General features: G+C 32.5%; 5 protein-coding genes across 6 annotated transcripts in view; 3 read left to right on the top strand and 2 right to left on the bottom strand.

Annotated features, from left to right (window-relative positions):
• LOC126919377 (diacylglycerol kinase 1) overlaps nt 1-10,202 on the top strand; it is a 147,522-nt gene extending 137,320 nt beyond the window's left edge. For both annotated transcript variants that reach the window (XM_050728519.1, XM_050728518.1), the window contains 12 exons: nt 275-397; nt 746-795; nt 1,574-1,648; nt 2,019-2,256; nt 2,526-2,731; nt 3,729-3,902; nt 3,976-4,270; nt 4,344-4,468; nt 4,560-4,847; nt 4,961-5,162; nt 5,250-5,431; nt 5,508-10,202. In XM_050728519.1, coding sequence (XP_050584476.1) covers nt 275-397; nt 746-795; nt 1,574-1,648; nt 2,019-2,256; nt 2,526-2,731; nt 3,729-3,902; nt 3,976-4,270; nt 4,344-4,468; nt 4,560-4,847; nt 4,961-5,162; nt 5,250-5,431; nt 5,508-5,597 — 2,048 coding nt within the window. In that variant the 3' untranslated portion in view covers nt 5,598-10,202. The remainder of the gene's footprint in view (nt 1-274; nt 398-745; nt 796-1,573; nt 1,649-2,018; nt 2,257-2,525; nt 2,732-3,728; nt 3,903-3,975; nt 4,271-4,343; nt 4,469-4,559; nt 4,848-4,960; nt 5,163-5,249; nt 5,432-5,507) is intronic.
• A 387-nt stretch (nt 10,203-10,589) lies between these two features.
• Nucleotides 10,590-15,887, top strand: LOC126919373 (enhancer of mRNA-decapping protein 4). Its single transcript, XM_050728494.1, has 9 exons — nt 10,590-10,792; nt 10,901-10,973; nt 11,273-11,478; nt 11,548-11,927; nt 12,006-12,274; nt 12,360-13,999; nt 14,093-14,300; nt 14,362-14,652; nt 14,730-15,887. The coding sequence occupies exons 2-9, from the start codon at nt 10,918-10,920 to the stop codon at nt 14,917-14,919; spliced, it is 3,240 nt and encodes a 1,079-aa protein (XP_050584451.1). The 5' UTR covers nt 10,590-10,792; nt 10,901-10,917; the 3' UTR covers nt 14,920-15,887.
• Nucleotides 15,888-16,374: 487 nt separating this feature from the next.
• On the bottom strand, nt 16,375-17,981 carry LOC126919440 (rRNA-processing protein UTP23 homolog). The gene is made up of 3 exons (XM_050728756.1): nt 17,678-17,981; nt 17,295-17,527; nt 16,375-17,212 (listed from the first exon to the last, which is right to left on the bottom strand). Exons 1-3 carry the CDS (start codon nt 17,795-17,797, stop codon nt 16,783-16,785), a joined length of 783 nt encoding a protein of 260 aa, XP_050584713.1. The 5' UTR covers nt 17,798-17,981; the 3' UTR covers nt 16,375-16,782.
• A 57-nt stretch (nt 17,982-18,038) lies between these two features.
• On the top strand, nt 18,039-18,889 carry LOC126919449 (probable small nuclear ribonucleoprotein Sm D2). The gene is made up of 3 exons (XM_050728769.1): nt 18,039-18,200; nt 18,377-18,632; nt 18,704-18,889. Coding segments are annotated over exons 1-3 (363 nt in total). The 5' UTR covers nt 18,039-18,198; the 3' UTR covers nt 18,809-18,889.
• Nucleotides 18,890-18,978: 89 nt separating this feature from the next.
• LOC126919442 (proteasome subunit alpha type-6-like) lies at nt 18,979-20,382 on the bottom strand. The gene is made up of 5 exons (XM_050728758.1): nt 20,215-20,382; nt 19,954-20,048; nt 19,711-19,792; nt 19,156-19,585; nt 18,979-19,083 (listed from the first exon to the last, which is right to left on the bottom strand). The coding sequence occupies exons 1-5, from the start codon at nt 20,288-20,290 to the stop codon at nt 19,026-19,028; spliced, it is 741 nt and encodes a 246-aa protein (XP_050584715.1). The 5' UTR covers nt 20,291-20,382; the 3' UTR covers nt 18,979-19,025.
• Between the last annotated feature and the right edge of the window lie 393 nt (nt 20,383-20,775).

Here is a 20,775-nt window from a genome sequence, read left to right as displayed (position 1 = left end):
TTCGAAAATAATTTTAGGCTTAAGAATGTCTCCAGGACAGAGAGATCGTCCGACGACGCCTGTTAATACAATACAGTAAAAGTGAAAGACTATATTGGGTCCTTAAGTTTATTAAGGGTCGAAATGACGTTACGCAGGCCGCTGGCTGTCCGGTCGCGAGGGCTGGAGTGTAGATGCTTTAGGCGACGTAACAGAGCAGAATGTTTTTGGCAGTTAAACGACACGCATTAAATCAAACAGATCTTAATTTCGTTCATTATCTTTCATTTCGCAGAAATGAGAAACTTCGTTAGAAAACAGAGCACGATAGATGTCCACTCAGTTAAAGTCAGCCTCAAGGATATCGTGTGCTATCTTTCCCTCCTGGAAGCTGGTAGGCCAGAAGATAAATTAGAGTGTAAGTAATTGTTTCTTTTGTATCGATCAAAGTTAATTAGATCTTATGAAAGCGAGCATTGGGTATTTTTGTTCCGATCTCGGCTAACCTTTCGCCATTAACGCGTTCTTATGTCACTTTGTCATAAATCATGGTCTGATAAAAGAAAAATTCACAGACAGATGCATCGACAGTCACGGCTCTATTCCTTAAACGTTCGTGTTCGCGTGTCCAATGCCAGTCATTTTCTCAGTCTGCTTCGCTAGTTGCACTCGCATACAGTGCACTCGAGCTTGCATATCTGCTGCAACTTGTTGCACGCCAATTTCGACGCGCATTAATTCATTTGCCTTTCTCTCTTTTTTTCAGTCATGTTCCGGCTGTACGATACAGATGGAAACGGCGTTCTTGACACAAACGTGAGTAGAACGAGATTTTTTCTTTTATTTTTTCCTTTAATTCCGCCACAAAAAACCGACTCTCATCGACAGTGTTTTTAGATGTGAAGAAAATGGAAACTGCACAGAATTGCAAATAGTTTGCGACGTTTCAAATGGTCGATTTTATATCTATATTTTTGTTCAACGTTTTCTCACCATATATGTAGTATCGGCCAAAAGGCCTAAGGTATCGGCCGAACCGTAAACAAAGTACGTTGGGTCTTTTTAAGTGGACAGTTTTCGTGGAAAGGACCTGCGTGACCTTGACCACGGGCGTTTCGGGTACCTGTTCCGAAGGACGAAAAAAGGCAAAGAGACGTTAGGGAGAGTGTTAGTTGAGATGCCGGAGTGGACGGATGCCAAGAGTGTGCAGAGTGTGCAGAGTGTGCAGAGTGTAAGTTGAGAGGCGAGAGCAAGCGAGTGTGCAAGCGGAAGAGTATGAATTGGGAAGTCGAAAGCCGCCTGTGAGAATAGGACGTACAACAGCATTGTAATTATTTCGTTGCTTCGAATATCATTTACTAAATCAAAACATCATTACTTGTCCTTTCCTCTAAGACCCATTCAGATACTACATATATGTTAAACGAAATGATTATAGGTTTTATATGGTAGTATTGGAAATTTATCGACCAATTAATCTTAAATACGTCTGTCGATAGGGCAACGAAGTCCATCAACGAATTGAAATAGATCGATTCGAAAGCACCTTATCTAACGTAGCCACGGGTTTAATATTATTATCACGCTTCTCTAGGAGATGGACTGCATTGTCAATCAGATGATGAATGTCGCCGAGTATCTCGGATGGGACGTCTCGGAATTGAAACCGGTGAGTCGGAATATCATTAATATTCCTTTTCAGATGCACGTTGTCGTATCCACGCGCATCTTAATAACTCTATTTTTCATCTAAACACAATTCTTTTCGTTTAAAACATTTACTTTATTTAATACAAAAAACCTTTTCTAAAATAACGAACCATCCCATTAAAAAAAAAAAAAAAAATGTACTTCAAATAAAATCGTGAATTTCAATTTTGTAATAAAACAGTTCCCCCAAGTTACTCTATCATAAATATTATAGGAGAGATATTACGTTTGGGAAGAAGATACATAAAATCTAAAATTTCTTTGTTTACACAACGAAGAGATGGGAAATTGATGAGCGATATCTAGACGTAAATCCTCGATATTTCTAGATACTGCAAGATATGATGATAGAAATAGACTACGACGCGGATGGTACGGTATCTCTGGAAGAATGGAAAAGGGGTGGTCTGACGACGATCCCGCTACTAGTTCTTTTGGGCTTGGATTCTCACGTAAAGGAAGACGGTAACCACCTCTGGAGGCTAAAACACTTTAGCAAACCCGCCTACTGCAATCTCTGTTTGAATATGCTAGTCGGTCTCGGAAAGAAGGGCCTTTGTTGTGTTTGTAAGTATCATCGGAGCTTCTTTGATGTTACAGCGGTTCTTTTTTCACGGATGTTTTGCTAGAAAACATTTTCATCCGATGAGCTTCCATCCTTTTTATATGTTCTCTTTTCTCCTTTTGCACCTTGGTAATTTGCGATGAAAGAAGAGCAATTTTCGTAAAGTATATCGTTGTTTATCGAGTTTACAGTAACTCGCGTCTTGAGTACCAATAATTTTGTTCATTCGCACTGAAGCAACAGACAAACGAGCCGTTCTCTTTTTATATAGTCTGCAAGTACACTGTCCATGAAAGGTGCGTGCAAAGAGCACCAGCCTCTTGCATAGCCACCTACGTGAAAAGCAAAAAGACGTCGCAAACGATGGCGCACCATTGGGTCGAGGGAAATTGTCACGGCAAATGTTTCAAATGTAGAAAAACTATCAAAAGCTACAATGGGATTACGGGTTTGCATTGCAGATGGTGTCAATTGACAGTGAGTAGTATTTCCTTTAATAACTATTTCCTTTTTCAATGAATCAGATTCCCTATGTAGGCAACCAAATATCCCAGTTATGCTGTAAATGTATATGAATGTTTGGAGGTTTGATATGTGAAATTTGTATGCACGTTTCGATATAAAAGCATCGTATAGATCATATTTTTTATATTTTCAGCAAGAAATGTAGAAATAGCTGGAGTTAAGAGAGAAAAGAGATAATAAAGCTATAATTAATCCACGTTCGTATAAAAATTTAAAGATACAATAACGCTGAAAGTAAATATAATATAGAAAAATAAGTAAAATGTGGAAAGTATTATAGTATCGTGGAAATTTAGACATAAAATTTTCCCGATACTATTTATAATTTGTAATTTGTTTACAATAAATTAATTATACAGATATTAATTAGACAGAAAACGATAGTTGTTTAATTTGAATTAAATGTAACAATCTTACTTTGATTCGACCACTCTCGTAACTCGACAACGCTAACAACTCAATCTCTCAGCTACGCTAGTAACTCACGCAACTCCACAACGCTAACCACTTAATCTCTCAACAACGCTAACACCTCTCGCAACACGACAACGTTAACAACTCTACTCTTCGACTCCTCGATTAACTTTGACCTCTCGACTCACTCTCACTTCTCAATCAACCGTTAAACGCTTCTCGATCAACGATTCTTTAAATTCAAATCGTCTCTCTCCATTAGCGTTATTTTTTCCTTTCTCTAATCCTATCCTGTTAACGCTCCGCAAGAACTAGGTGACTTTAGTCACATAGGCTTTTTCCCTATGTAAACTAACAACTGAAGGACAGACGACACTGTTTTGATCGATCTCTAATCAGGCTTTTTCTTACGGTACTACAGTATTGAACGCAAAAAATCTCTGATTATATTCCATTCTTGTAATTATGTTCATAAACATATAAACTATCTAGTTGTAACTATCGAACAAAAATCACGCTAATAACGATTTTACAGTTGCATAACAGATGCGTTTCGCAAGTGAGGACAGAGTGCACGTTGGGTGAGTACGCAGTTCATATCCTTCCGCCTACGGCGATTTGTCCAGTTGTCTTAGACAGGCAAAGATCGTTATCTAGGGACAGTAAAAAGGGAAGCAAACACGGTCAGGATTCGTCGACTGTTACCTCGGTAAGTGCAATGAGCTGAATCGAAGCAGACGCGATATCAAAGGATTCTAATTCGAGATGCAAAATTCTATTAGCAAAGTGGATTCCTGACATCTGGTGCTGCTACTAATCAACAGCCAGCTATGTCCTTCCAAATTACACCGCCGCCGGAGACTTTTCCACTTCTGGTGTTTATAAATCCAAAATCCGGAGGAAGGCAAGGCGAACGCATGTTGAGGAAGTTTCAATATATCCTGAACCCGCGCCAAGTTCATAATCTGGCCGTGGGCGGACCTATGCAGGGTTTGCAAATGTTCAAGGACGTGAAGAACTTTAAGGTGATCTGCTGCGGCGGTGATGGTACCGTTGGCTGGGTGTTAGAGACAATGGGTACGATTAATAATTTGAGAGCTGGGTATTCAGATGATCCATTTATAACCAGCATTTTGTGTTTAAACTTCAGATCGTGTCCAATTCGAGCATCAACCAGCCGTAGGTGTCATACCATTAGGGACAGGCAACGATCTTGCAAGGTGTTTGCGATGGGGTGGTGGTTATGAAGGAGAAGCTATTCATAAAGTACTCAAAGTATGTAAATATCATGATAAAAGATCATTCTTATACGGATAGTTAAAACGAGATTGATGGATTTAAAATTGCTGTATGAAATAATTTCTAGAAAATAGAGAAAGCGACACCTGTAATGATGGACCGCTGGCAGATAGAAGTGCTTGATCAGAAAGATGAGATGAGACCAAATCAAGACAGTATACCGTACAATATCATCAACAATTACTTCTCTGTGGGCGTGGACGCGGCGATCTGTGTAAAATTCCACATGGAAAGGGAAAAGAATCCTGAGAAATTCAATAGCCGGATGAAGAACAAACTTTGGTACTTTGAGTACGCGACCACGGAACAATTTGCTGCCAGCTGTAAAAATCTTCACGAAGATCTAGAGATCATTGTACGTAAATGTCTCAAATGTTTAAAATGTTGTTTAAAAAAATGGTTAAGATCAATAATGAATTTTGTTCATCCAGTAATACCGATTGTAATGTCGATATTTCTCATTCACAGTGTGACGGGACACCGTTAGATTTAGCACACGGACCTTCTCTCCAAGGTGTCGCATTATTAAACATTCCTTTTACTCATGGAGGTTCCAATCTCTGGGGTGAACACCATACGAAACATCGACTTGGTAAACGGAAGAAACGACCAGACAAAGAACTGAGCACCAGCAGTTTTAATTCCGTAGATCTTACAGCCGCAATACAAGGCAAGTGCATAGACAATGTTTAATGATCATTTAACAAGTTAGATAGACGTAGTTAAAGCAAATGAAAAATAAGTGTAATGTTTATAGATATTGGAGACAATCTCATAGAGGTGATCGGTTTAGAGAACTGTTTGCATATGGGTCAAGTGAAAACTGGACTTCGTCATTCCGGTAGAAGGTTGGCACAATGCAGTAGTGTCACTATCACCACCAGCAAACGTTTCCCGATGCAAATCGATGGTGAACCATGGATGCAGGGTCCATGCACTGTAAGTTGATCCTTTAAACACTCAGTAATTATTTAATAATATCTACCGATCGCTTATAGATATTTTATTGTTCCAGATTCACATAACGCATAAAAACCAAGTACCGATGTTAATGGCACCGCCACCGGAAAAGGGTCGAGGCCTCTTCCGTTTCTTAAAGAGGTGAACTTCGTTATTATCAAATAACAAAACTGGAAAATCGAAATAATCGACTCAGTTCTCGATCAGAACGTAGTCTCAACGTCGTCCCGCCTGTTTTATCTTATCTTAATTAAAAGAAAGAGAGAATGAAGCGTATCAATTCGGTCGTACTTAACACAGCTTCAGTGCTCGTCCGAGAGCATGGAACGAGCTTCGACATAACTTAGGTATTCTTGTGTACAGTATTTTTGAGAATAATAATAAAGCATCGCTCGTCTTAGTGATAGGATTAGCGGTAGACTCGTCGGTCATCGATACCGATGTATGATCGTTTTGTATACTATGCGGAGATACGCCGAATATGTTTTTTTTCTTCCGTTTCTCAAATCCGTGGCTTGAGTCTACCGTTTCAAACGTGCAAGCAAATACGAGGTTGTACTATTGCAATCGAGCGTATAATTTATATACCGACATAACGGATTGTACGGTATCATGCAAAAGAGAAAATAATCTCGTACGTAACGTTATCTAGATAATATTAACGACAACTTCTTTAATCATTCTTTTTCTTTGTACAACACTTAGATATATCGTAAGGGTTTGATTTCTCCATAAAATATCATAGTTGAAGATATGCAGATCATATTTTTTAGATGAATAATATTTGTTGTAAGTAAAGAGTATAAAATCTAATTTTATATCAATCAAACGTTGAGTATGTATCTGTTGTATGTTATTTTATATTCTACTTGCTGTTTTTTGATCTGCATATCCTCGACCAGTCTTGTATCCGTTTACTTTTATAAAGAAAAAAAAAAAAAGGAAGAAGTTTATCGCATTGACGGTGCATGAAACTATTCGAATCGCTCCTCTTTTTTGCACGACTCCGTCCAATAATCAAAGATCTTCTACTTTCCTCTCTTAACGTTAAGATTTTTGTACGGAAGCTTAGTCGTAACTGCTTAGACATAAATCACGATAGATTGGTTTTATTTATTTATTTATTTATTTATTTATTCGTCCGAATTTATTTATTTATTCGATGGCTCTCAAGACGGAGCAGTATATCGTAAGCATATCAGCATCAGCAAACCGAGCGCAGCTATAAATTAGCGCCGTGAGGTTCAGTTGTTCCGCGTTTGTCTTTTGTATGAATCGCACAATCAAAAATTACGAAAATTATGCGTACATTTTCGATTTGATGCGATGTAGCTTGTTAATCGGTGCAATAGTTGCGCGCTGTTATAAATTAGTCCCTTAAGTTTCTCTTCAACATGTTATTGTCTTTCTACACGTTGGCCATCTCTCGATCGATACACGAATAGAGTTAGCACTTTTTTAATTGTACGCGTATTAACGCGTGTCGAACTATTAAAACATAGAAGCGGATTACAGTGGACATATTAAATATCATATTGCTAAATAAGTAGGAGACAAACACAGATATTATAATCTACTACGAAGTTTAATCAAAAATCGATTCAGCCAACGTGTTACATATAATGATCAGTATTGTGGTATGGAATTTATAGGATTTTTCATAGAATTCTTCTACGACTGCATCAGCACGCACTTCCTCATTGTCTGTACGAACGCTTCTATAAGTACATTTGTAATTTTCATAGCCTCGTTTCCATGAGTATTCCAAGTTATTTACCATTAAATTGTTTATTTGCCAGAAATTTTTGGATCATTTCTCCAAAGTATTTTTCAGATCTTCCGTCCGATAATAGAGGTAATTAAAAATATAGGTTGCATTTTTTATTTCCGAGCACTCGTAACTCACATTCGTTTCACGTTATTGCAAAGTGTCAATTTTAATAGAGATCAAAACGAATCTAATGATATTTTGAGAGAAAATCGACACGGCAGTATCGAGTAGTATACTTTATGCTACAACATACCAATGTCGTCATGTTCACTCGCATTATTCTGATTTGCATCTGCATATTTCGCTTTGGTATCGCGTTTCGAGATATTTATGCTTTTGTATGGAAAGTGTAACGAAAAAGTACGACACCAAGTATATAACATCCCGCAGGGACCATCACAACGTCGAAAAATCCATGTAATGATTATAGAATGATCTTAAATTTTATCTTGTAGCAGTGATGACCATTAAGCCTGATGTAACGTTTCAATTCAAGCAACGTCAGCGATGTCTATTGTATCCTCGAATTCTTTCAAATTTATTATTTATTTGAAAAAATGCATAGATCCTTCTGTTCTCTTCCATTTTTCTTTCATATTTAACAAATTTATCATTTGTTACTCCTTTGATCGCGTACAAACGCAGAATATACATTGCTCGAAATGAATTCCCACGAAAAGACGTTCTAGAGGCAAGCGTTTACGAGTCAATATTTTCAAGCATGTATTTCTCGATCATTTTACGTAGAGGAATTGATATACAATTTATTCGTCGCGCAAATAATGATCGTTTCCCTTATAATCGTTATATACGCATACTTCCCTTAGCGATTATATGATCGACTATAATATTAATATAGTTGCTCTCGTTAGACGAATCGAAATATTACGCTTACGTATAATGATACAACCATTAAGGTCTTAATCGTTAAGTTGTTATTCGTTAGCGAACAAAAATCGGATGAAAGAAGTACGACAGAATTATCACACGGACGAAAGAAAATCGTGAGAGAGTTACAAATAATAAATAAATATATGGTCGTGCTTCTTCGTCACGAAACTGTGAATACTATTGGCACAATAATTACAAATATTGTTTTTCTATTGGATTGGCGCAGTGTCTCAGTGTGCTTGTCATTGTAATAATGTTATGGTATAAGGAAAGACCCAAAAATCAAAAAAAGAAAAAAGAAGAAAGAAAAAATGAGAAAAAAATATGAGAAAAGAAAACAAGTATATTCCCGTGCACAGCAGCGTGAGAAACCCACATTACCATTGCCCGAAACCGAAACGAACTTTTTAACCCTTGATGTGAAATATCGATTTCCTCAACATAGAAATACTTCTATTCTGATTCATGGATTAGTATATATAATACAGGGTGATCCATTTTTTTAACCGTAATTCATACGTTTTCAAAGAGTATGGAAACTGAAGATCAGGCTAAATTTTAATTAATAAATACATTGTGAACATGTCCCTTGACTCTTCTGCGTCAATTCTTCTTACTCGACACTTTTAAACTTGAATTCATTTTTTTAAATTTAACATATTCCTATAGTGTAATTATTATAACAGATATAACTGTTGACGTCTTTAAATGAAACGCCCTGTATATATAAAAGTAACACATAGTAACATTGACAATAGCGCACGTCAATTATTCCTTTCTTTTTATTACTAAGCGCGCTCCATGATTCATAGTGGAACCAGTAAGTTAAAGGAACAACGTTGTTATTTTCAGCGATGAAATATAAAAACATCTTATTAACCAAAACGAGAAAAGAGAAGAAAAAAAAACGTGTATTTCTCGTTGATGATTAAGAACGGAGAAAAAATATTTGAATCGTACGATTCGAGTTGAAAATTCAAAGAAAACGTTGCCTCGGTGCCTCGAATATTTTAGTCTAAATCGTTGCGCGAAGTATGACTGGAGACATGATAGAATAAAAATTACGCAGAAACATTGATTTCTTTGTCGATTTTCAAAAATTCTCTTACGTGATATCAATCGAATTTCCATTACCTTCGATCCTGTCGAAAAACTTTTTCTTTCATTTTTAAGTTAATTTTATTCTAGTAATGTTTTATTAATTAAAATTTTTATATAAAATAAATACACGGAAATGATTTCAAGGAAATTTTCTATTTCTTATAGTTTCATGAATATAGTTTCAAGAATAGGTTCAATGCATTGGAATATGAATGAAATATGCAGTCTTAAATAAATAAGTAAATAAGTATTACATTATACGATCTTACAACTCTCATTCGACAATATTGTTACAACTTTTTAATAATTCTTCTATAATAACTCTCTTACAATCCTTCTCTATAGTATATATTCGATATCACATACACAACAAACAATTTTACGACGTGTATTTAAATGTTCACATGTCACCATGCATCAGTTTCCACGTGTATACGTATATCGCTTTTCAGGCTTATCATCCAATTCACTAACATAAACATTTGATCTCTATTGCTCATTATCAATCCTTAATCCAATCTCCAAATCGTCACCCGTATCCGCACGTGATTCATTCCTTTATACATATATACACGGTAATTCGATCTATGTTTATCATAAACTATATAAATGATGCAAATTTGAAATTTAGGTAAAGTTTTTTTTATCACTGCGTATTTTATTATTTAACCGGTTTTTATTTAAGATTTTTTAATTTTCTATCCTAAAAATCAAAATCGAAGAAAGATTTATATATTTTGAGATTTAGTTATCGGAGGAACTCGAAATAAGCAGAGAGGGTTAAAAATGAAAGAACGCTTCATTGGGATTTGTAACAGTTAAGCGCGATTGAAAGATATTCAAATTAGAGAAATTTACTGCCACTTTTACTGGGTCTATGTACGTTTGAGCACTACTGCCATTTTCCAAAAGATAGTCATATATGAAGAGAAAAGCCTGTCTATTATAGTGTATTATACGAAATAAAGTGTAAATTACGATACAAGATTCTCTGCGAGTATCTATTTCAATAAAAAATATTCTATGTAGAACATTGATTATTAAATCTTATAATGAATATAAAGTATCAAAAAGATATATTACATGCTCCGTATCCTATATACATATATACATACATACATATATACATATACATACATAGCTATAAACAATAAATTATAAATTGAGATTGCTATGTATTACTGAAAGTATAATTCTTTAACATAACCGATATAATTATCTTGTAATGTATTTGATTGTATAATGTATTTTGGTATTAAAAGATCATATTCTTGTCTATACAATCTGAAAAATTTACTAATTATATACATAGTGATTGAAACACTTAAAATTAAGATAACATAAAGCGCCACATAGCGCGAAATACATAAAATACCGTCAGTGCACTTCCGGTCCGTTTTTCTGACAAGTATCTGATAGCTGTCTGACATTTAGTTTTTGATAATTTCATTGAAATATGTACATGAAACACGTTATTTATTCGCATCGATGAAATAATAATTTGCGTATGTTTCATTAAAATAAAAAACGCATCGTCAAAAAACACTTTTACAATCCGGCAAATATATGCACGAAAGGTAAGACTGACAAAATATCGTTATCAGGCGTGCCACCGGCTGGGGTTAGAATTGTCCGAATTCCGGCACGGTAATCGCCAAAATTTTATTAATTTTATCATTTTTTAGAATACGCTATCAGGTTTATGAAAATGATCAAAACGGGAGAGGATAACCTAAATCTTCAATATCAGCAAACAGTGTAAGTATTTATTGAAATTTAGCTTCGTTTCAGTTATAAACGGTAGAATTTCCATTGGTAATTTTTGTATATTTTTATACGTCTTTCATTCATAACATTTGATGCCTTTGATTTTTATCTATCTTGGTATTACTCTATATAAACATAATAAATATCAAAAGTGTAAACTTCAAATTTTTTTATATTAATTTTCTGATTTTTATTATTAAATTTATCAACTTAATTTAATTTCTTTTTTATTGCTCAATTTTCTTTTTTCATATATATATATATATAAAGATCTTTCCCTCTATGTTTAGAGAATTCACTGGACAAGAAAATCAACATTCTGTTGAATTATATAGTAGCAATGTTGTTGTTATTCCTTCACCAGGAGGTCATAATCACGGTAGTTCAAAGGTGAAGTTAAAAAATATTGTTGATTTTACATGGGAACATAACTTTTACCCAGGCCAATTATTAGCTGTTCATATGTCTGGGAAATATTTAGCTTATGGCATAAAAGGTAAAGGTAAATTTAAACTTAAATTATAATTATTTTATTGACCTAAATTAAAAAAATAACATTATTTAGTTGGTAATGGAGGAGGTGTGGTTAGAGTTGTATACAAAGAATTGGAACAAAGAGCTCTATTAAGAGGAATGCGTGCAGCAATACAAGATCTGGCTTTTGCACATGTTTCTAATGCGATTTTGGCATGTGTTGATTATTTGGGAAATCTTTTTATACATACCATTGAATCAACACCATCAGAATTGTTATGTAGTTTATTGCTACAAGTAGATGCAGAAGATATATCTCCTACTAGTCATCGTGTGATATGGTGTCCATATATTCCTGAAGATGTACCATCAGATGGAGATAAAGTTTCAAAGCTTTTAGTTCTAACTCGTGGTTCCAGAGTAGAGTTGTGGTCAGTTAATACTGTTTCGGCAAGATTCAGATCAATAGAGGTGAATGTGTACCTTACTTACAGATTATAAAATCCATACAAAATGAACAAAGTATCCAACTGTTTGACTAAATGATAGGCAATTGATCCAGCTGTGAAGGAAAATGGAGGCATGTTGGAAATTGATCAACATTCTGATACGATCATAGAAGCAACATTCAGTCCAGATGGCACAGCCCTAGCTACAGCTAGTTTTGATGGTGAAGTCAAATTCTTTCAAGTTTACTTACATAGTAATCCTCATGGTAATCAAGTACAACCTCGTTGTTTACATCAATGGAGACCACATGGTGGACGACCGATTTCTTGCTTGTTCTTCCTAGATGACCATAAAACATACCATCCAGAGTAAGCAATATGTAACAGAATATTTTATTGAATTTATTTTATTATTAAATTAAAATAATCACTGTAACTGTATTTTGTTCCACAGAGTTCAGTTTTGGAGGTTTGCCATAACTGGATGTGACAATAATACAGAATTAAAAGTTTGGTCTTGTGAGGTATGGTCCTGTTTACAAACCATTAAATTTGCACCTACACCTTCTACCGGTAAATTACCGGTGTTAAAAGCTGGCTTAGATCTTAGTGCAGGATACCTTTTATTATCAGATATATACAATAAAGTTCTGTACATATTAAGTCTTACAAAAGATAATGATGAAATAACATCAGTAAATACAATATCAGAGTTCCTCCTTCCATATCCAATATTGAGTTTTGGAATTGTTGATGCTGGTTTACGTAAAATGCGTCCTACTGGAGAATCGCTGGAAGATTTATGTCCTTGTGAAGAAGATACTGAAGAGCAACTTGTTATAAGAATGTATCTAGTTCAACCAAAGTCATTACAAGAATGTCATATTGCTTTTAAGCCTGCCTCACAAGTGAGTGGTAACTGCCTTATGGACACACTAACTCATAAATCACTGGGCTACTCTGAAGACACACGAGATATGGGAAATGTTAATCATAATGGAATTTCAGTGGAAAATTGCGAAGAAAATCGTTCCTTATCTGCTACACTTGAGACAACAACAAATCACAATGCTGGCTTAAATTTAATGACACCAGATGCATTTAGCTCGCCTGCCAAAAAAGAAAATAATGAATTAGATTCTCGCCCTAGTAGCCCAGAATTAGGTAAAGTGTTATCTGCTAGTCCCTCACTTGCACAAGCAGTTCAGGCTCTAAATGCAACAGACCCACCATTAGCCACAAATGAGTTAGAAGAACAAGCACCTGCTAGTAGTGGTAGTAGTCCATCGAGAGAAGTAAGAGAAATTTTATCTCTTACAAAAGCAGATGAAGAACCAGAACCCGAAAATAAACCAAAAGATACTAATACTGCCGATGAAGATTGGCCTAATATCCCGATGGTATTATTAAAAGATGTAAGCAGACATGCCATGCAGGAAGCCGATGGATTCACAAATGACGAAGAAAAAAGAAAAAGATTAAAAGACGAATCGAAACCAACAACGCATACTACAGGAAATACTGAAAATACATGGCAAACAACAAACGAATTGAATACTCTCGAACTAATAAATAAAGTAGAGTCAATTTTGGAAATAATTCAAGATCAACGACAGGAATTAAGAGAGTTAAGTACTGAAGTGACTAGATTAAGGCAAGAGACACCAATCTCGACGCGAGTAGAATCTGCTTTAGCACGAGCTTCACAGCAACTAAATGCAACCTTAGAACAAACATTATACAGCCAAATGGCTCGGCAACACGATTTTCTTAAGACACTTGAAACAACAATGAAAGACAAAATTGAAACTACCTTACCACGTATTATTGAAGACACAGTAGAACCATTAAAGCATCAACTTAGATTAGATTCTGCTCGAATGGATGAACTCTTAAAAAAGAATTTGACAGAACTCATTAATAGTAATCATATAAAAGATACACTTGCTATGGCAGCAGTGAATGCAGCAAAACCAGCATTAGACGCAGCATTTAAAGAGACGTTTACAAATGTTCTTTTACCTGGCATGGAAAAAGCATGTCAAACAATGTTCAAACAAGTACAAGATGCTTTTGTTAGGGGTACTCGTGAATGTAAGATATCTACGATGGATGATACGATTTAAGGAAAATACCAATTATATTTGAAGGCTAATTTTATATAAAACATATTTCTTTTTTTTTTAGATCTTCAAAATGTGGATGCAATTGCAGATAAACAATATCAGCAAAGAAATGAACAACAAAGTGAAGCACTATCCGCATTAGTTCGCGAAGAGTTACAAACAGAATTAAATAGAGGTTTAATTATTCTTCAAGAAGGAACAATACGTACAATTCGTGATTCTATTAGAGATAATTTAAACCAACAACTTACTGAGATCACAAATGCGCGGTAAGTGTATTAAAAACACTATATTCCATTAAATGGTGAAATTAATCAAATATGCTTATAGTTCTCGAGCTACTACACCTGCTATACCAGTATCAGCGGTTGCTGATGCTCAAGCGCGAGTTATATCTCTCCTCCAACGAGGACAGTTAAATGCTGCCTTCCAACAAGCTCTAAGTGCTAGTGATTTAGGCTTGGTAGTACTAGTTTGTGAAAAAACAGAACCTTCTAGAGTATTTTCTTCTGTAGGACCTCAAGGTCAAACCTCAAGATGTATTTTACAACAACCTGTAATTCTTTCACTTGTACAACAGTTATCCGCAGACTTAGGACACCGTACAGAACTGAAGCATAGGTAATAGAGATATCTTTTATTATTAGTGCTTAATAATGTTAGATAAAAATTTCTCATTCTTTATGATTATTTATTAGGTGGCTTGAAGAGGCGATATTAAATTTAGATCCTAATGATCCAGTAACACGAGAACATATGGGTACTGTGTTAATGACTTTGCAATCTCAGTTAGCTGCTTTTGTAGCAGCTAATCCGAGTCATAATTCTATACGGCGTATGAAAATGTTAGCTATGGCTGCCCGTGCACTTTTTAATCAACAACCTTGATGTTATATATGTATGGAATAGAAAAAACCCATTGACATCAGGTTTTACATGTTTTGTTTAAAAAATACCTTAATCTGAAAGTAATATTCACATTATCCCTTCATGTCAAGACTGGCAGTAATTTACATAGAATGTAAAAGAATATTGTACGAAGTTATCGTTAGCAGTTTACACAATTTGCCGAAACTCGCGCCTATAATTTGATTTTTTATAAAGTATACACGTTTACGAAGTATTCGAGAGTTTACCAAAAAATTATTTTCTTGATCTTACATATAAACAAATATATAAATGTATTATACAATATAATTAAAGAGCGTGATATAAATGAGATTGTCATTAAAATAATGGCACAATAAACAATAAAAACACTATATGAATTTAAATTATTAATTATTTTATGAATTATCAATAAAGTTTTATTAATCACCAATATTATTCTATCAATTGGTATTGAAAAAATTCTCTATTAAATTTTATGGTACATAAAAAAGATTTATTTTTAATTATTATAACTCCATTTTTTGATACCATTTTTCTGCGAAATTATGCTATGTACTGTCTTTATATTTAAAATGAATTTTAAAATAGAATCTTTACATATAATTAATGTACATTCTCTTAATTCTCTTAAATGTTAACTTTGTATTAACCTATAGATAATACATTTCATGACATATTGTATAATACACATTAAACTTTTCATACGCATGAAGATAAAGTAGCAATTAAATTTTAATTAGAATTTAACTTGTAATCTTAAATGACTCTTTTTAACGAAACGATGTTTCAGGAATTTTGTGTTTAAAACTATACGTATTTTGAAGTATTTCTATTCCATATTATTTTATTTTATCTCTGTCTCATTCATATTTTCTTTTATCTAATATGCTGCTAACTGTAATGTAACAAACCAAGATATTCTATATTTCTTACTATGAAAAAATAAACACTTTGAAATTAATAAATTGTATCTCAAATTTTATAATATATTATACTAGTATGTGGGAGAATTTTAATGCACCTTATTAATTAGTAATTTCTCTAACGTATAAGAGCATATAATCAAGACACTTAGTTTTTATTTATGTGTTACTCTATATCGTAAAATGTATACTTTCAGTATTCCAGTTTATATAATTGTTAAACGAATGTAAATAATGTGCAATTTATATGCATTTATATTTCCTTCATGTTTTCTACACATAAAAAGTTCCTAATTCAAAATTTACTTCATGTTCCTTATATGATTAAATATTTGAACGAGAATGTAATATATGTATAGAGTGAGTATTATTAATTTAGAGTATTCATAGAGTATTATATCTTTTTTATCATAATCATATCTTACTTTAAAGTGATGTGATTCCATTTACTTATTTTTCTTACTTTAAGTGTAATTATTAGTACTACTTGAATAGTATAAAGGAATATGAAGAATAGGAAATTTCAAAATACAATAAATAATTACATATATTAATCAATAAAGTCAAATACTTAGACATCTTTTACTATACAATATTGTAAAAGAAAATAATGTTGAAATAATTTTATAATGTACATGAATATGAGATTTTTCAGTTCTATCTTCCAATGTGTTCGTTCTTTGTTACACAAACATAAATAACATAATTTTATGATACATCATGTATTTGCAAGTAACAATTTTACTAGTAAAATAAGTATACTTATATTTATAAATGGACTCATATAAATACGTTACAACACAGCTCTAATTACTGCAATTTTGTAAGCTAAAAGAAATAACTGTATCATAAATAAAAGGGAATTTGCATAAATTTTAATAATTTATACAAGTTTTATGTATACGTGTCCTTTTTTAATTATGCATCTATTTTCAAATTATTTTGTGCTTCCTAACTGCGTATTTTTTACTTCTGCAATCAATGCTTCTTTGATATGTGCTGCTATTTTCATTTTCTTTCTCTTCTTAACTCTACCAGATATTTTTTCTTTAACATTTTTTGAACTTTCTGTTCGTGATTTACTCTTCTTCTTCAGACAACTCAGAGGATTTGGGCCCCCTTTTTTCTTCTTTTTTAGTCTTACTTCTGTTTTATCAGTTACTCCAGCTACTTCTTTTAGTACTTTAATATTTTCTTTCTCCCATTCAGTCATCCCTAATTCTTTACGAATATTTTCAGCATATTCACGACTAGCTTGTGAAGGTGTTTCCAAAGTTGGTGCTTTACCATGCAAATACATTATTGGTACACCTGGAATTTTTCTCAAGTAATCCTGAAGTTCTCTGTCTTGCGTAGCTATAATATATCTGAAAAAATATAACAGATATATATACATATATGTATATTATCACTAATTTTAATTTCCACCCATTGAAATTTTTATTATACCTAAATGAATTATTTTTTCCAACCATAGATAGTAAACATTTTGTGCCACTAATTGAATGTTTTTCATGTCCACATTTATGTATAGGATATTGTTTAACAATTTGCATAGCACCATTAACTGCTTTTGAAAATGAACTTAATTTTTCAGTTTCCAAAATAATACATGGTGTAGTTAATAATTTTACTTCAGATTGAAAATATTTTGATAATTGATCTTGTATATTAAATTTATTCTAAAAAGAATGAAAAATTATTACAAATTCAAATCACTTGTTTTCATTAATTTATAAGTAATCACATATATCATTTTCTACTCTTTATATAATGAAAGAAGGCATCAACTTTAATTACAGTAACATAAAATAATATATTTAAATGCAAACCTCTAACGCAGCCAAAGCAAATGTGCCATCAATAAGAACTTGAAACGGAGATCTAAATTTGAAATTGTTAATAAAAAAGCTTAAATTTTTTCTCGCTTTTTTCTGTCGGTTTGTTTTCATCTTGTTATTTTCCCAGCTATGCCTTAAAATGTGTCACATTTATCTTATACACATACAGATTTAATCTTCGAAATAATATGATAAAATATTATTGAACATTGTAAACTTTTATTTTAAATCGACAAAAATACTAAAAATTTTAATCACTAAATAAAAAGCTATGCTTTTTCAATGTATTTCATAAACACAAATAGTGTACATATATACATATAGAAAGATTACTCAATATGCAATATAACATAACCTACTTTCAGGGGTGATCGGAATCGGAAGTGAACATAAGTAAACTGAACGTTGTGTTGCTTGTTGATTTGAAAACATAGTCATTACTTATATTTTGCGTACTATTTTTGAGAAAAATTTTGCATTATCGATTTCATTCGTAACAGAAATTCATCAAAATGTAAATGTTTAGATAAATTTTTTATCGTTTTAACAGTAATTTTTGTATTTACACAAAACTTAACCTTATTTTTTTATTTATATACTATCTTTTTGTGTAAATTTTATCTGAAGGTTATAACTTTTCTCTTTGAATTCCTATTAGCATTTTTCTAAAAGAACAACTTTTATTTTTAGGTCTTCTTTAACTAAGCCAAAATCTGAAATGACTCCTGAGGAATTAGCAAAAAGAGAGGAAGAAGAATTTAATACTGGACCACTTTCAGTATTAACTCAATCTGTGAAAAATAATACACAAGTTTTAATTAATTGTAGAAATAACAAAAAATTATTAGGGAGAGTAAAAGCATTTGATAGACATTGTAACATGGTTTTAGAAAATGTAAAAGAAATGTGGACTGAACTTCCACGTACTGGTAAAGGGAAAAAAAAGGTAATGTAACTATGTGGTATTGAAGCAAAACTTATGATTGACAATATACAGAAAGCTTTGTTTCTATCTAGGCAAAACCAGTAAATAAGGATAGATTTATTTCAAAAATGTTTTTGAGAGGTGATTCTGTAATTCTAGTTCTACGAAACCCTTTAGCAACAGCATCAGGAAAATAATTTTACTAATATCTTCACTATTTTATAACTTATAAATAAGAAACATGAATTTGAAATAAATTTTTTAATTTAAACTATAAATGTGTATAATTTATTCGTGTTAACAATTATATCTTGAATTTAATATAATATACTTTCTCTTATATCTTAAGTATAAAAATGAAACAGTGTTAAGTAGGACATGACATTTATTTGTAATGAATTATACATAAAATCATTAATCTTTTTCAGCAATTGCAGTAAGATGCTTATCAATTTCTTGTTCTGTTAAAGTTCTGAAACATAAAAACATTTCATATGTTATTTATTTACAACAATTTTATACATGAAGTAGAAATAATATTTACCGAAATTTGGGATTGTCCTTTGATACTACCCCAACTTCTATCTCTGTTGGCTTAAAATCTACTGATAAAACAGTAGATAAACAAGTAATTGCTAACTGTATTGTTTCATCATGATCATAGTTTTGTTTCTTCTTTAACTTTTTTTCCAGATAAGAATTAGCTTCAGTTTGTTTAGCACCAACAGAGATGGCTCTGTAACCACAATAATATCCTGCAGGGTCAGCCTTATAAACACAAGGTCCTTTTTCTTTGTCATATGAAATAAGCATCATAGAACATCCAAGAGGCCGCATTTCTGCATTTTGTGTATATACTTGACTGATATCTGCAATACGTCTGCATAATGCATCTACAGGAATTTCATATTCATACTTGTATTTAAAATGAGCTGCTTCATATCTTGCACGTTGAACTTGAGATCTGCTATCAGCTAAAATACACAACAAAAACAATATATCTTTAATATAAAAAAGATCTAGATATCTCAAATAATAATGATTAAAAAATTATATAACAAATCTTTAGGATAATCATTTTCTTTAAAACTTTACTCACCTATCATACCTGTCACAAGGCAACCGATATGCTCAGTGAGTTGAAAAATATGAGTAACACTGGAAGCATCAAGCAGCTTATCCTATAAACAAATATCCTTAAATTTAATAAGTTTCATTTGTATTATTTGCAGAAAAATCTTCAAATGTTACTTTAAAATACTATATTATATACTTTAGAAAAAAAAAGAAATAATGTAAAGAACTACTACTAATAACAGTATAGTGATAGAGGTTATCTTACAGGCACTTTCTTTTGTGTAGCAAAAACAGCTGTGTCCACTCCTTTTACAGCGACAGATGTCAAACCACCTTGATTTATCGCTTTAAACGCATATTCTGCAAAATATTCAATACTTTTACTTAGAAAGGTTGAAAATTGCTAATCACGCCATGTCATGGTTCCCGCTTAGAAAATTAGTATAAGAGTTAGTACTTCGAAAGACAGCAACAAAAATTGGAAAACTGTTTATGTCTTAATGTAAAATATTTTCATAAATCTTACCTACTTGGTAAAGCCGCCCTTCCGGCGAAAAGATTGTAATATGTCTATCAAAACCAGCACTACTACCGCGCGCCATATTCACAAATAATGTTAATATGGTCGCGTTTAAAAGTTGCAGGCAACTATTCGAAACGTCAAATCATGCAAGGCGAGTGTTAAGGTAATTTACATTGAACGACAGAAATTTTTATCGGAACAATTTTTACATATTCTTATATTCATTTAGAAAACTAGACTTAAAATCATATATAAAGATCTGACTTTCTAGGAAATTTGTAAAATTGTTTATTACTTATCCTTACAATTTTGATATATTTTTTTTATATAAAATTATGCTCTTTATTATCCTCTACAAAAATCAAAATTTTATTTAAAGATTAAATTATAATTAAAAAAGATAATTGTTTAGTATTAGCAGTTAGAATTTAAAAAGATATAAATTTTAAAATTTGATTTCAAAAGTAATATATTTTATCATGAATATTTCTCTTTTGAGAAATATACATAGTAGCAGATTTTTTAGTATAATTAACTACGAAACATATTAGCATTCCTATGTCA

This window comes from Bombus affinis, chromosome 8 (genome assembly GCF_024516045.1).
Source record: "Bombus affinis isolate iyBomAffi1 chromosome 8, iyBomAffi1.2, whole genome shotgun sequence".
Taxonomy (NCBI): Eukaryota; Metazoa; Arthropoda; class Insecta; order Hymenoptera; family Apidae; genus Bombus; species Bombus affinis.
Note: the sequence above shows the minus strand (reverse complement) of the source record. Positions and strands in the feature narration are given on the sequence as shown.